Source organism: Hippoglossus hippoglossus, chromosome 13 (genome assembly GCF_009819705.1).
Source record: "Hippoglossus hippoglossus isolate fHipHip1 chromosome 13, fHipHip1.pri, whole genome shotgun sequence".
In the NCBI taxonomy this organism is placed as follows: domain Eukaryota; kingdom Metazoa; phylum Chordata; class Actinopteri; order Pleuronectiformes; family Pleuronectidae; genus Hippoglossus; species Hippoglossus hippoglossus.
Window position 1 is genome coordinate 23,520,562 of NC_047163.1, and position 15,242 is coordinate 23,535,803.

Below are 15,242 nucleotides of genomic sequence, written 5' to 3' on the forward strand. Positions count from 1 at the left end.
CATGTAGTGTTGCAGCAGCTGGACTGTCAGTTCCTGTTTTGCTCTACATGTTGTGTTACTACATCTCCAAGAGAAGACAAGTAGCCTGAAAACCAGAAGTAGGTGTACTTGTGTATTTTATTTTCTTAACTACACTAATGCAGCACTAATGTAATGTACTGTTGATTAATCTCATTTTGGATGAGTGGATGGTGTAGTTATTTCTTTTGTAAAAAGCAGTTAGTGGACGACTTGCTAGAGATTATACGTTTATAGATCTGAACAAAGCTACAATTTTGGATTTAATTCAAAGGTAACTCCTGCAATATAAATAATTGGTATTTTCCTAAAATCAGATTATGCTGCTGAGTGTCTGACATCAGAACTTTATCTCTAACCTACAGCAGAGAGTACAAAGATATCCCTGTTGCAGAGCTAAGAAGAATGTCAAACTCCTGTGGTCTGCTCACTATCCAGACAGAACCAGGTACAATGCAGAGCTGAAAACATCCAAACATCCATCACACAAGTAAAGGCTTCATTTTATTGAGTGTTAAACACACTATGATATTATCAGAAGCATCAGTAATGGTTGAAATAATTTATTTGTGCTTATGTATTTTCATGTGCAAGAATGAGATTGGTTGTGAATGGGGTGGTTTGTCAGAGTTGATTACTTAGAATCTAAATCTACGGACTGCTCAGTAACAATCAGCTGTTTCTCGCTCAGTTCCCCTGAAGAGCATTGAGGTGGAGCTGGAGGTGAAGGACCATGTGGCGACAGTGGTCTCCACTCTGAACTACGAGAACAAGGAGGACAAACCTCTGGAGGCTGTTTTCGTCTTCCCTCTGCCTGGAGACGCTGCTGTCTGTCACTTCAGTGCTCAGATTGGACAGACACAGATTGTAGCTGAGGTGAAGGAGAAACAGAAGGTGAGCTGAACAGTGACGTCTCACTCAGTGTGATGGATCCTAAAGAACCGTGAGTGTAGCTCACGTGTGTTGTCTGTGTCTTCAGGCTCGTGAGGAGTATGATGATGCGCTGAGCTCCGGTCAGCAGGCCTTCCTGTTGGAGGAGAGCGAGCAGACTCCAGATATATTCACTCTGAGTGTGGGCAGTCTGCCTCCAGGAGAGAGCGCCTCCATCAGGCTGGAGTACGTCACTGAGCTGGCTGTGCAGGCGGATGACGGGCTGAGGTTTTGTCTGCCTGCTGTGCTCAACCCTCGCTACGAACCTCAGGGTAGGAAACCCAGCCAGCACTTGGACTAAGATGCCTGAAACTAAACCAGAAAGTCAAAAACTCACCTTCATGACACTGGCAGTACTCGTACTGTTAACAATCTGACATCTGTGTTGTACCCATAGCCTTTCTCTTCATTTCACGGTTGCTACACAGTCACAGTCTAGAATTTAATTATCAGAATTTTAGACCTTTAAAATGTCTTAAATGCATACAAATATTTCATACCACGTCTTAAATGCATTGAGGTAAGTCTTAATTATGTTGTTCAAGTAACAATACTTACGTATTGCTTTAAAATGTTTTGATATTGAATACTTTCTCATTTCTACATGCGTAGATATTAGCATGCTTTGATAAAACAAGTTCAATGCGGAACTGGTAATTGATGTAAACATCCCGGTCAGAATTAATCTCAGGACACTCGGCTTGACTGTGGGAAAGACCATGAAACCCATTGTGTCTGCCTGTAGTTTGTGAGATAATGTGGTGTTTCGAGGGTTATTCTCTACTAGGATAATTAATTTTATCTTCACATATGGGGAAGTGATTTAAATCTGGGACTTTGATATTCCTTCATATCTGTCGTACTTGACACAGTTGTAACTTTTATTCTTTATGGTCTTAAAAAGTCTTAAGTTGAACTAGTAAAACCTGCAGGAACTCGGATTTATAATGATGGAAAAAGTGATTTCTCCTCCATGTTTTATGTTGTTCTTATGACACTGATGTTTTTTATATCAGTGTACAGCGGCTTCATCCCTCAATTGCTACTGCTCAGACTGTGGCTCCAAATGTGCATCATGGCATAGTTTGTATATGGGATATTTTGACTTCCTCTCTGGATAGCGCAAGGTAGTGGAGATGCGTCGTTTTTTAAATACTGTCTGTGGCTATTCCTTAGAAACAGGCTCGTGACTCTTATCATAGCAAAAAGACAGACTTAGAATAATGTAATAGATAATGTAATGAGATCAACTTTCATTTTGACATTCAGAAAAAAAGACAGATCACCTGCAAGAGTTGCTTTAAAAATTTAGCTTTTTCTTTAACCTGACGCTCCAGATCTTTTGTTACACAGAACCAACTGTGAAGGCTTCATCTGAAAAGGCAGTTACTTGGCAGGGGATTCTCATCATTGCCAGAGAGTGAAAAACGCTTCCTATCATGGAAAGCCTTTGGTGCCCATCACTCTCTTTGCTCTTCTTTCCATGAAAAAAAAACTTTACAGTTCTGTTGTAGCTGATGCTCCAGCCGCATTTACACCAACTTCTTTGGGAGCCGCCATTGTTAACAAATGGTTGCTTCTCACAGCTATGGTCACACACGCTCATGACTGCCAGCTGGGCTTTCCTCATAGGATGCTAATTGTTCTGAACATTTTTATATCCAGTCTATGGTCTGTGCACAAGCGAATAACTTGGAGCAAGCTGGATTCTTGCTTGGGAGAAATCTCACTGGAGCTGTAGAAAGATGGCGATCACATTGTGATGTGATGTTTTCAGATTCTGAACACTATAAAAAGTTTCTAAGGTGGCTGGAATGGATGTGATGTGTCCACACTGACTCTGTGTTGAGTCTTTATATGAAAGCTTTGATGTGGTTTTGTCTGAAATAAGATTGGACAATTTTTTTGATATAGGCTGAATGTTCATTTTTATTTTACCAACATTTGTTTCATAAACAGGTTGAGTCCTGTATGTCCCAACACTCAAACATGTGGTAGTTCCAGGAAGTCAGTTGCTTAAATCATCTATCGTATTTCCAGAAATTGCTCAAGGCACACATTGATGCTTGTGCAACTGTGTGGATCTCAAAACACATTGGGACACAGTTTATTAGGTTGTCAGTTGCTCACACTAACACATGGTCGTCTTGTGGGCACAGACACACATTTTATTTAAATGTTATTTAAACATTTAAGAATTAACAGTACAACATTATTAATAGAGACATTAAAATCACGAACTAACTGTTGAGGGAAAAGAATAGGAAAGAAAAGCAAGGTTTTAGAGCACTGAAAGTTTAATGTAATGAAGTCATGACATTAAGTTACTAACCCTAACCCATAAGTAGTATTGTACAAACATTAAAGTAAGACATGGATATATTAACATGAGGACAAGCTTTTGTGTAAGCATGCTGACACATTTTTTTATCCATTGGTCTTTCAAAGTCCTGCAGCAGTAAAATATTTGTGGGTATATACGTGATATTTTCTTTTTATTTATCCTGTGAAGCCCAGAATGTCAAGTGGACCTAAGACTCAACTGCTTGAACCTTTCAGTGTGTAACATCTACAGCATTTCTAATTCGACTTATATACTTATACTTATGTATACAGGTTGTGAAGGTGCTGGTGTGCAGGTGACCTCTGTTCCAGCCTCTCTGGTTCCCTACAGTCTGTCGTTTTCTGTCCGAGTGTCGTCTCCTCGTCCAATCTCCAAAGTAGAGTCCAGCTGCTCTCTGGAGCCTCTCCAGTACGTCAACACAGAGCAGACCCAGGCCACGGTAGGTAGACTGCTCACATGTCCGCTGTGTGTGGTTGTTCCTCAGCACTGAGAGCTACAAATATAACTGAGTGTGCTTTGTGAACTGCAGGTGAAGTTGGCTGCAGGACACAAGTTTGACAGAGATGTTGAGCTGCTGATTTATTACAGTGATGCTCACAAGCCCACTGCTGTGGTGGAGGCAGGACAGGCCTCTGCCAAACCTGGTGAGTGAAAACGAGTCAGGTTGTTACTTTGCACAATAGAAAAGTCGATCATCCTCGTAGTCCAACTGAGTTACACGTGTTGGAATAAATTATGTTTCAGGGAGTCTGATGGGCGATCCAGTCCTGATGCTGAGCCTGTACCCTGAGTTCCCCCAGTCTGTGATGTCTTCACTCACCTCATGTGGAGAGTTTGTGCTCCTACTGGATCGATCTGGGAGTATGGATTGTCCAACGAGTGACACCAAGCAGCAAGAAACTCGAATTGCCAGTGCCAGGGTATTCAGCGAGTTTAAACTCTGTCATTAAACTTTTCATAGTGTCTCACACACAGTTACCTTCACCATCTTGTGTCTGCTTCCCTCAGGATACTCTACTGCTCCTGTTGAAGAGCTTACCAATGGGCTGCTACTTTAACATCTACAGTTTCGGCTCCAGCTTTGAACACATCTTCCCGTATGTCACTCCCTCACGTCCACACAACAGATTTCATCCTGTCCTTGTTGTTAATGCTTGTTTGTGCATGTGTGTTTACATGTGTTCATGCATGTGTGCGATCGCAGAAAGAGTGTGAAGTACAGTGAGCAGAACTTAGAAGAGGCTCTGAAGAAAGTTGAATCGATGCAGGCGAATCTGGGAGGAACAGAGATTCTGAAGCCCCTCACACATATTTTTAGCCAGCCCTGCATTTCTAATCAACCTAGACAAGTAACTCACTCACACACACACACCCACGAATGAAAAAATTTCAATAGTATAAATGAAAAGGCTATTTCTGTATTTCTATGTTTGTTCCAGCCTATACTGGCAAACTCAAGACAGAAGTTGATCTGATGATCACACTGCTATAACCAATCCTTCTCTACACTGAGTTAACCCCGCCCTAATAATTATCATATGGACAAATAAATACACAAAACATTTAATAAATGTAGAAATACATCAATAAATAAATGTTGAAGTAAATCAATTCACTTCTTCAGAAAGAAAGAAATTGCCTTTTCATCGCAAACAGTATTATATATACATTTGTTTATGTGATTATTTTTTATAGACAATTTTTGTCCTTCATAGTGTTTAACATGCATGTCATCAACATAGCTTAAGACTATACCATACCATCAGCACAGAATTCCCAATGTCTTATTTAAATGGCACGTACAAATCTGAACCAACCGGACTGTGTGTTTGACGCTCATACTTGTGACCATTGTATTTGACTCCACCATAAAAAAACAGTTGTGTTACTACAGAGGCATCTTAACATTGCTCTCACAGAACTACGTAGATGACTCCGCATGTTACTGGGTGTGCTGGTATGTAAGTCCTGTGTACACTCTCCTCCCCAGGTTTTTGTCTTCACTGACGGGGAGGTGTCCAACACCAAAGAAGTGATTGATCTGGTGAAGAAGAATTCAGGTTCCCACAGGTGAAACCACAGAGTCCTGCTCACAGTGTGTCCCATGTTGTAATGCTGTCTGTGTTAAACACTTAACTACTGTGTTGTAGATGTTTCTCTTTTGGGATCGGGGAAGGGGCCAGCTCTGCTCTTATCAATGGATTAGCCAAGGAAGGAGGAGGTCACGCTCAGTTCATCACAGGAACCGACAGGATGCAACCCAAAGTAAGAAAGACATTAAACATGGCAAAACTGTTGCGTTACACACTGCTGAAACAACTCAATACAAATCATGGCTTCAGTAAGGTCAGGACGTGACGCATTAATCAGCACATCAACACTGGTGTCGGTCCTTATCACCAAAAGCTCTCTTGACATCTTTGCATGTATTGCTCTGCTTTTTCATCCCAAAATATTTGTTTTCTTTAATTTATGCATCTGTCACACGTCAGAAACGTCATCAACAGTCCCAATAGCTCGTGATGAATCCTGCAGAGGATCTTCTGTTGTCTGCGGACTTTTTCTAGGGCACTGGCAGAACTGTAGAATATCTGGAGGATCTCTGGAGTTCAGCGCTTGTCTGAAAGCAGCTTCAGTTTCTGTTCCTACTTTTGAAAACTATATTTTCCCCATCAGGTGATGCAGTCGCTGAGATTTGCTCTGCAGCCAGCTGTGGTGGACATCTCAGTCACATGGGATTTGCCAGAAGGAATGTCTTTCACTGTTCTCTCTCCACCAATCACAGCAATTTTCCTGGGTCAGAGGTCACTGATTTATGTCCAGCTCACTGGACAGGTAGGAGCAGCACCATCTCTTCTTACTGTAATCCCTATTTAACATCTGAGACTGAATTTGTCAAAGTGAACAAATTCCTTAACTGGATTTCTTTTTAAATCAGTTACGTGTCGTCACATTACACATGAAATATGTAACTTTGTCCACTAGGGGTCTCTTATTTACAGAACAAAAGACCCTGGGGTGCGTTCAGAAAGTACATATAATCTTCTATCCCAACCACTATTCCTTGACCCTGATGGAATACATCACAAGTTCAAGGATAGATGTAAAGGAGAAGCTGTAAGGAGTTAGGAAAGGAGAACCATGGTGCAGAGAAAATCTATCTCTACTTCCACTCTGTGTTTATATTTATAACAACTTTATTTATAACAGAAGATACACACAAAATGTACAGTACTCTGTGCGAGAGGCTGTGCGCTGAGAGTTCTAAAAGGTTACGTGTCCAAAATAGAAAGACACGCCCTGAGAAAATATGTTTTCACCTTTTACAGAGGGAACATTTAATTATTACCTACAGGAAATAACAATACAACAGATTTAAACAATTATAATAATACAAGGAATATACATGGATAAAATCATGTATATGTTGTTTTTTTTTCACAATCAGGGGGTTAAATTAATTTTACATTTGTGTTTGGTTGTGATGATGATATTTGGAACTTTAAGTTCACTGTTTGTTGTTGACTAGACAGATGTGACAGTGAAGAAATCAGGAGCTCAGACGATCACATGATGATTCCCATCAGTTCTTGATCATGTCATAAGAATTGTGGGGCTGCATTTTCTCCTTTCTTTTCATATAGGATGGTCCGATGTTTCCAATGTCGAAGGAGATAAGTGAGGAAGCATTGACGCATTCTTTACATATCCTTTGAAGAATTCAAATTATAATTATGGCGGCCACAGAAATACTTCTTGGTTTTTAGGAAGGTCAGTTAGGAAGGTGCCTGAGCAAACAGACCATTGAATCACGCCCCTATTTTTTATGATTTTTGAAAAGTAGGGGGATTCTCTGGTTTTGAATATTGTTGGAAACATTTTGGATAATGCAAGTACAAAAGTCAGCTAAATATTTAATGTAGGTCATTTTTAGACATGAAAAATTAAGAATTGTTACATATTCTATCTTTTACAAACATGGTTTCTACCACTGTGATGTTTTCTCAGAGCTCAGAGGCAGCAGAGGGCTGTGTGACGTTGAAGTACAGCCTCGCAGGTCATCCCACTGAGAACCAGCTCCACTTCACTCTCACACCTGCAGAGGTCACTGGGTAAGAAGTCATAAAAAATGGAGAGCGGGCCGAGAGACACAGTTTGATAATGGACCTTCCCAGATTTGATTATAAGGCATGCTTAAATATTTATCTCATTATGTAGAGACGTCCCAAACAGTTGACTGTCAGCATTGGCCTTGCGAGGTCCACACTAGGTGGCATTATGAGCCATGTTCAACCAATGAAATGAAGATTTTTATGAATTTGATAGTAAATGTGATATAAAAATCACCATTCATGTGTTTCATCACAGCACAGTCATATCATTTAGTTTACAGCTCAAAAACACAATTACGTGTGCAGCATGTCTTTAATAACAAATTGTGAATGAGCTGGTGAAGAAGTTTGTATTATCTGGAAGTGTTGAAAGAAAGTTACTGATGCTGTTGTGAATCAAGTTTGCATTCTTTGAAATGTAAGATAAGGTTTCCTGTGTTCACTCCTGTCTCCCATCTGCAGATTAACAGTCCACAGGTTGGGTGCTCGGACTCTGATTCGGTCCCTGGAGATGGAGGAGGAAAATGGCGAGGAACAAGAGAAGGTGGTGGACCTCAGTGTCCAATCAGGAGTGAGCAGTTCATACACTGCCTTCATTGTTGTCAACAAAGGCAATGGCGAGCCGATTAGAGGACCTCTGTTGTGCAGACATATCATAACAGCTGGTGACTGACTTTCAGAATGAATTTGTAACCCACTGATATTACTTTAATTTTCTTTATTCTTCTTTACATATTTTTATGTTTTTTTTAATTTTATGTTTCTAACTTCCACCTGTGGTTTAATGTGCACTGTTTTCCTCTAAGATCTTTGTCTCAAAAGTAGTTTGCTGTATTTCGATGAGGATGATTCATGGGGCAGCAAAAACACAGGTAATATGTAGTAAAAGTTAAATTTTGATTTAAACACAGTTTGTATATTTAAAATTATGACAAAAACACTTTTGTAACTCAACAGAACAGTTCATTCCTCTGGTAAGAATATTTATGCCTATGCCTATGCCTCTGCATGAAATGACATTGTGTTAATTTGTCAGAAGAGTTTTTTAAACTACTGGAGACTCATTCTATTGTGTTGAAATTGTAAAGATTTTAACTTACCCAACCTTTCTCTCAGCATTTTCAGGAAAGTCTGTGAAGAAGAAAGTAAAATCAGGTGAAGGTTTTCCCCTTTTTTAGATAATTTGTAGTGATGTCAAAACACATCTTTGAGGTCAATGTAATTCTTCACTGTGTAAAGAGTGTTGTGTAAAGATTTCTGCACAAAATTACGAAAGGATGATTCTTAACAAATCAAACTGAACAGAATTTTGTTGCTTCTGCTCAAAGTACTAATGAAATACATTTGAAAAACTGAAATCTGTCCACTCAGCTGCTATGGGTCTTTGAGGCAGTTGTCAAAAAATACAAGCAGCAAAAAAACTCTGCTGGGAGAGCTAATCCCACCATAATAAACACATTCATGAACATTAAATCTTAAAATGATAATACCAGGAGCTTTGTAAGTAAGGAGGGTGCTGGGGTTGTGGACGTTCTTGGTCTGAGTGCATCAGCCCAGTGATTGGAAGTGTCCTGTTATAAAGGCTGCAACTCACACCTTGCTGATAAACCATTTACACAGATGATATTTGCCGGATATTTCATTAGAGCTGAGTTATTGTCAAAGAAAGTTGTTCCATCTGTGTTTTTCCTGGTAATGCAAGTCGAAATGTAAAGGGATCTTAGTTGACAAAGGGCGAGAGACGGGAAACACCCTGGATTGGTCGCCAGTCAATCACAGGGCCAACATACAGAAACAAATAACCATTCAAACTCACACTCACACCTACAGCCCTTGTGTTCATATGGGTGTGTGTGATTGGTGTGGGGTATGAAGTTTTTCCTCACGTGATTAGCATGTGAAGTTTGTTCTGAGCTGTGTGTGAGCCAAAGGGTTGGGTCTTCATGCACACTTGAACTTTCCAATGAGTGTGTGTGTGCACATTATACACATTTAGAATAATAAGCTCCTGATGTTTTGCTTGAAATCTCTGCTCCATCATCAGTTTTCAGCAAAATTGGCAGATACTTCAAAAGTGGTCAGGGTGTCTCACCTCAGAGCGACCGGAAACAAACAAGTGGTATGTTCTTCTCATGCTATTGAACTATATCTGTCAAAGCTCCTACGGATTTAAAAGGAAAAACAGTACCTTAAATCTCACAGCATTTATTTGTGTGTCCGTCTGGACTCCATGTGTTGTATGCATCTCACTTCGAGGCTGGAAGTTTTACACTTTTGATGTGACTGCAAAATACAGTCCCTACAATTCCTATAAACCCACATCTGTATAGCAACTCACAGATTGTTTTATGTTTACATTTTTTCCTTTTGTTTTTCTCATCAGAAACCCTTTCATGCAGTGATGCTGGCATTGAGCCGAGGCAGCCACCCAGAGACCCTTTGCTGCAGCTGGTCTCCCTGCAGAAGGCGTCTGGCTGCTGGCTGCTTGATCCGGCTCTGGCTGCTGCTGTGGGAAAGACCAGCGAGGAGGTGGAGAACACAAAGCCTCCATCGGTGGGTTGCAGTCACATTTGAAAGTGCAACAAGTTATTAAGACATATTTAATGCTACCAGAGATCAGTAAGGGCTCAGCACATGGACAGAGGAAGTATACATCCTTACAGCAGCTTATGACATCCTGGTAAGAACAATGGGCCTCATTCACTAACATGTACGCAGAAATGTTCTTAATCTCCGCAGAAAATAAGTGTGTACGCAAAATCGTCGCTGGATTCATGACGCGTTCACACCAGCCAATTTTTTTCTCACCTTCAATGCATATGTTTGTGAATCAGAATCATTCTAAATTGACAGGCGCGTGTCCGCTCTCTGTAATTAGCATACTGCCATGCCTCTATTTCTCCTTGTATGGACATCCATTTGTGATGAAGCGAGCGGTGTGCTGCACAGAGAACAGCCAGGACATGTGAACTTCGATATTTGGCCGGCACTAATAATAAATAGCAATATAGGTCAGACTAAGATATATATAATGAAAATGTACATTTTGAGCACAGTACAGTACAATATAAAACTCTTACTACTACTACTACTGCTACTACTAAAAATAATAATAATACAAGTATGATAACAAAATAGAAAACAGTTATACAACAATAATTCTGTAATGGCTTGTACATACACTGTATAATACCATACAATAGATATTGTATATTGTGTATATTTCAGTCCGTCCTTAACAGAGAGAGTGGTGGAATGGTTAAAGTAAAGACACTCATACTGTTGGTCTCAACATTTTCATGTTTCTCACTTTTGTTCGTTAGGTGGACCAGGAAGTGTGGGCCACCATTCTGGCTCTGATCTGGCTTCATGGTTTCAAGATGGATGCCAAGCAAGAGTGGGAGCTTCTGGCTATGAAGGCTGTGTCCTGGCTCCGTGTTCAGAGCGGTAGTCAATAATATCTTGTTTATAAAAATGTGTAAAGGTCACAATCAACTCTTGGTCTATACTCAGTTTTCTGTGTGTTTTTTTTCCCAGCACCATGTGAAGCAGAGTGTGTGGAAGCTGGAAACACACTGTTGGGTTGTGAGCTACAGAAAGACGTCTTGGGGCTCTGAGGTTACAATTGAACTGGCTTCTCTTCACTTTGCTCTGTAGACGGACTGATATATGCCTTATTATTCTTGCTGTATTTGCACTGCACTTCATCTGCTACAACACAGTCATATGAAATTGACTTTTTATATGAAAAAATATTTTTACACCTTTTTTAATGTTTTCATCGTAAGCTGTTCTCACTTAAACCAATTAAATTTGGATCTCTGGAAAAAGTTGAAAATGAATAGCTCAGTCGTGCAGAGCTGTAAATAGCATGTTTCACTTTTCTTCAAGCACTGTACCCTAATAATATAAACTGTGCTGTGACAAACAACACATACACCAGATTGTAAAAATGGGTTAGTACCAAATTGTTGTTCTTTTTTTTTGTTTTCTTTTACAGCTATAGCGTCTAATCCAAAAGGAATGTCTGAACACACTTCCAGTTTATAGTGCACAGCATTTACCTGCCACCATTTTATTTCAAAATCTGTCATGTCTTTCACATGTAGTCTGTTTTTATTACAGCTGTCAGTAATGATGCACCATCACAATGATAAAATAATGAATGTTTCTAAGACCTTAATTTACTCTTCGTGATAATAAAGTTTATTTATGTATAGCACCTTTCAAAACTCCAGTTAAGAATAAAGAATTGAGGGCAAAAGAACTGAAATATATATGAAGATCACACAATATTGGAGGACAAATACAGTATAAGAATAAAAATGTCACTGATGATACATTTGTGAAAACTAAATAAAGTAAAACATTATAAAATGATTAAAAGAGTCATCTCAGATTTAAAAAGTAAATAGACAATAATGGCCTCCACCAAGGCCCAAGTCTCCTCATGAAACCACATTTGAATTCACTAGATCGCGATTTTATTTAGATCTGCGCCATATTGCACACACTCATGCATATCAGTCCCATAAAGATTATAGATTTTTTTCCATCAAGACCCATGAATTATTCTTGGAGAAATCCACGAATTGTTGAAAAACATCCTTACAATGTTAAAGAAAGCGAAGAAAAAAAATCCTTTATCCGCCCCCTGATCCGAATTCGCAGCAAGATTTAATGTGTTGGGTCATCTCCCACCCCTCCATAAAACTTAAAGGAAATTAGTTGAGTAGTTTTTGTGTAATGCTGCCTACAAACAAACAGGAAAAACATAACCTCCTTCACAGAGACAGATCAGGGAGATTGATCGAGAGATTGATCATTGGTCATGGGTCCTCAGACGGGACTGTGAAATGGAGAGTAGGTTCTTTGCTGATGACCTGCAGGTTATGACCAGGCACACGTAATAATGATAATATTTACTTTATTGTATTACTTTATTATTATTATTTACAAAGTGTTATCTGGAATAAAATAAAACAGTACAGAGTCAATATAAAAACAACAAAACATGAAAAATAGAACACACAGGTGTGCCGGAGTCGAGACAGAACACCTGCTGGACTTCATCAGTAATCCAGCTCCTTTATAGACTCTGCCCTGCCATCGCCACGCTGCCAGATTGGAGATTCAGTAAACAGTTGGTATTCAACGCTTCTAGCTCCTTTTATATCTTTTGTAATTTTTTTAGTCTACTATCATGTGGCCTGGAATCATCGTGTTCTCTGTCACCCTGCGATACTCTGCAACTCACTCAGAACCCCGGGTCCCTTCTGCCTCCTGCTCGGTTCTGGTTTTTGGATTGAGACCCCCTGCCATCACCTTCTACAATAAAAACCCTGAACTGATCAGCCATCTCCTGTTCTGTGTCTGCACTTGGGTCTGCTAGTTAACTGCCACTTAGCACATGGAAGATAAAACCTAAATAAAACAGGGTTGTAAGATCAATGCATGTAAAACACAGGTGACACATAAAAACAAGATTGACAGCATATTCAATATGATATCAAAATATCTGGAATGTTCTTAGATGCAAGTCCACGATGGGCCTTAAAAATAAAATCTTAAAATCAATTATAAAATGGACTGATTGCCAATAAAGAAAAGTTTAAATCTCTAAAAGACTCTTTTTGTGGATTTGGTCAGAATGTAATTTGTGTAAACTCAGTTGTGAACCACTTCTCTTGTACAGGAATAATAAGGGTTATTTGGACTGTACTCCTCGGCTTCTCTGGTTCCTGGTCCAGGTTTTACTCATGTTGTGGGGACAGTCACATTATCAATCAATCAATCAATCAAATTTTATTTGTATAGCCCATATTCACAAATCACAATTTGTCTCATATGGCTTTAACAGGGTGTGACATCCTCTGCCCTTAACCCTCAGCAAGAGTAAGGAAAAACTACTAAGAAAACCTTTTAACAGGGTAAAAAGAACGTAGAAACTTCAGAGAGAGCCAGATGTGAGGGATCCCTCTCCCAGGACAGACGGAAGTGCAATAGATGTCAAGTGTAAAGGAGGACATCAGCAAGATAAGGGTATTTGCAGCATTGATTAGAATAAACATTTTATAGGAACTTGCCTTTCTTTATGGGGACAAAAATAAAGTCTCCATAATGTAATACTCAAAATAAATTTTAAGGACATTAAGGTTAGGTTTATGTTATGTGTGTGTGTGTGTGTGTGTGTATCCGGCCGTATATATTCTTATAAGACAAGGCCCTATCCCAGCATTTAATGTTGTGTTACACAGCACAAACATGTAAAAAAATCATGCAGTTTTCCTCATATCACCAAGCATCCTCATGTAGGAGGCACATGAGAAAGGTCTCAATTTCCTTTATTTGTTGAGGTTTTTCAGTAAGAGCCTGAGGTTAGTTACTCTGTGCAGTTTTTGGTCCTATTCACCCACTGCGATTGTCTTATTTGATTGTTATTGGAGCATAGATTTTAAACATAATATTTCCAAAGGACACTTACATGCATGAAAATGATTGTAACAAATGTAAATGTGTGGTGGTGGTGTGTAACACAAGTACAATTATTAAAGATCAAATCCAAACATCCTGCGTTTGAATTTGCTTTTTTTGTTCTGTGTTTCGCTCTCTGTGAAACAAACACTATCATCACTTTCAGTTTTGGTATTGTCTTGTATATGTTTTTTCTAATGCCTGCCTATCATTGCTTCTGTGTGTGAAAAAATAAGGCCAATTGTGCCTATACGTTGTAGTATGTGAGCTTGGCCGCCAGGAGGCAGCCAAGGAGCTTTTCAAATTCATATCTGAAAACATATAATTTAATAGATTCGAAAAATCTATTATTTTGGACTAAGTACCATTAAGAATAACTCAATATAATAAGTAGCTTCAACAATGTGAAAAGTTGCCTCTGCCATTTAGCTTATTCACAAATTGCTTAAGTTGTCGGTAATGATGTAACTGTTCCATGATTTCTTGTATTTCCTTCATTCCGTACTTATTAATAGATTGGTCTTTTTCATCTCTTTTGATTGTGTCTAGCTTTTGTCTTCTACTCTTTCTGTCCTTACTTTGTGCCGTTGATTGTTGTTATTGTTTGCTCTATAACTGTTTATATTATTAATGTCCCTAGTACAGTTTTGTTTTGTATAAAAAAAGTCTGACACACTGCATCGTCTGAAAATTAGACAGGTTGGTAAAAACAAAGTTTAATCTAGTCGGCCTGCCACCACTGCCAAAAAGATCCTAGAGAAAAAAAGTTGACTCTCTCTAAAATAATGTGTTAAGTTTTTTTTAAGCATCCTAAGGTCCTCAAAAATGCTTTTCCAGGGCAGAGTTATCTCCACAAGATCAATATGTCTCCTGCACCTTGAGTGCTATGGACCGTACATCCCCAGCACCATCGGTGCTCAGGCCCTACTATAAAATAGTAGTACCAAAAATAAAAGGATTCCCAGTCTTATATATTTGGCAATAAGCGAGATGTTTTTAAAGAAGCACAATAAACCTTTCCCAACAGTTAGGCAAGGAGGCTGGTGAAAAATGCATAAATACAAAAATACCAAAGGATTGATCAGATTCTGATGAATTAGAAAACAAAAAAAAGTATTGTTAAGCAAATCATCGATCACTTTTAAAACATGAATTTGAAACCTTAAAGTAGAATAAATGTTATGTTTGAATAATTCGAATAACAAACACAAAACTCAAAATAATTACAGAACGTGAGACAGAATACAATAATAATCAATAATAACAGCCGTTGTGCGTTGACAATCTGGCCAGAAAAAAGCAAATACATTGTAAAGACGTATGCGATATTCTCAATAACACACTCCATGGAACATGGTAAAGTT

The 15,242-nt window shown here is 39.0% G+C and overlaps 1 protein-coding gene across 1 annotated transcript; it reads left to right on the forward strand.

The window, feature by feature from the left end:
- The first annotated feature begins 423 nt into the window (after positions 1-423).
- On the forward strand, positions 424-11,141 carry LOC117773148 (von Willebrand factor A domain-containing protein 5A-like). Its single transcript, XM_034604851.1, has 16 exons — positions 424-466; positions 710-912; positions 998-1,220; positions 3,565-3,731; positions 3,822-3,936; positions 4,037-4,212; positions 4,301-4,389; positions 4,497-4,641; positions 5,283-5,362; positions 5,443-5,557; positions 5,969-6,127; positions 7,301-7,404; positions 7,867-8,015; positions 9,701-9,957; positions 10,728-10,851; positions 10,942-11,141. The coding sequence occupies exons 1-16, from the start codon at positions 424-426 to the stop codon at positions 11,019-11,021; spliced, it is 2,229 nt and encodes a 742-aa protein (XP_034460742.1). The 3' UTR covers positions 11,022-11,141.
- The last annotated feature ends 4,101 nt before the right edge of the window (positions 11,142-15,242 follow it).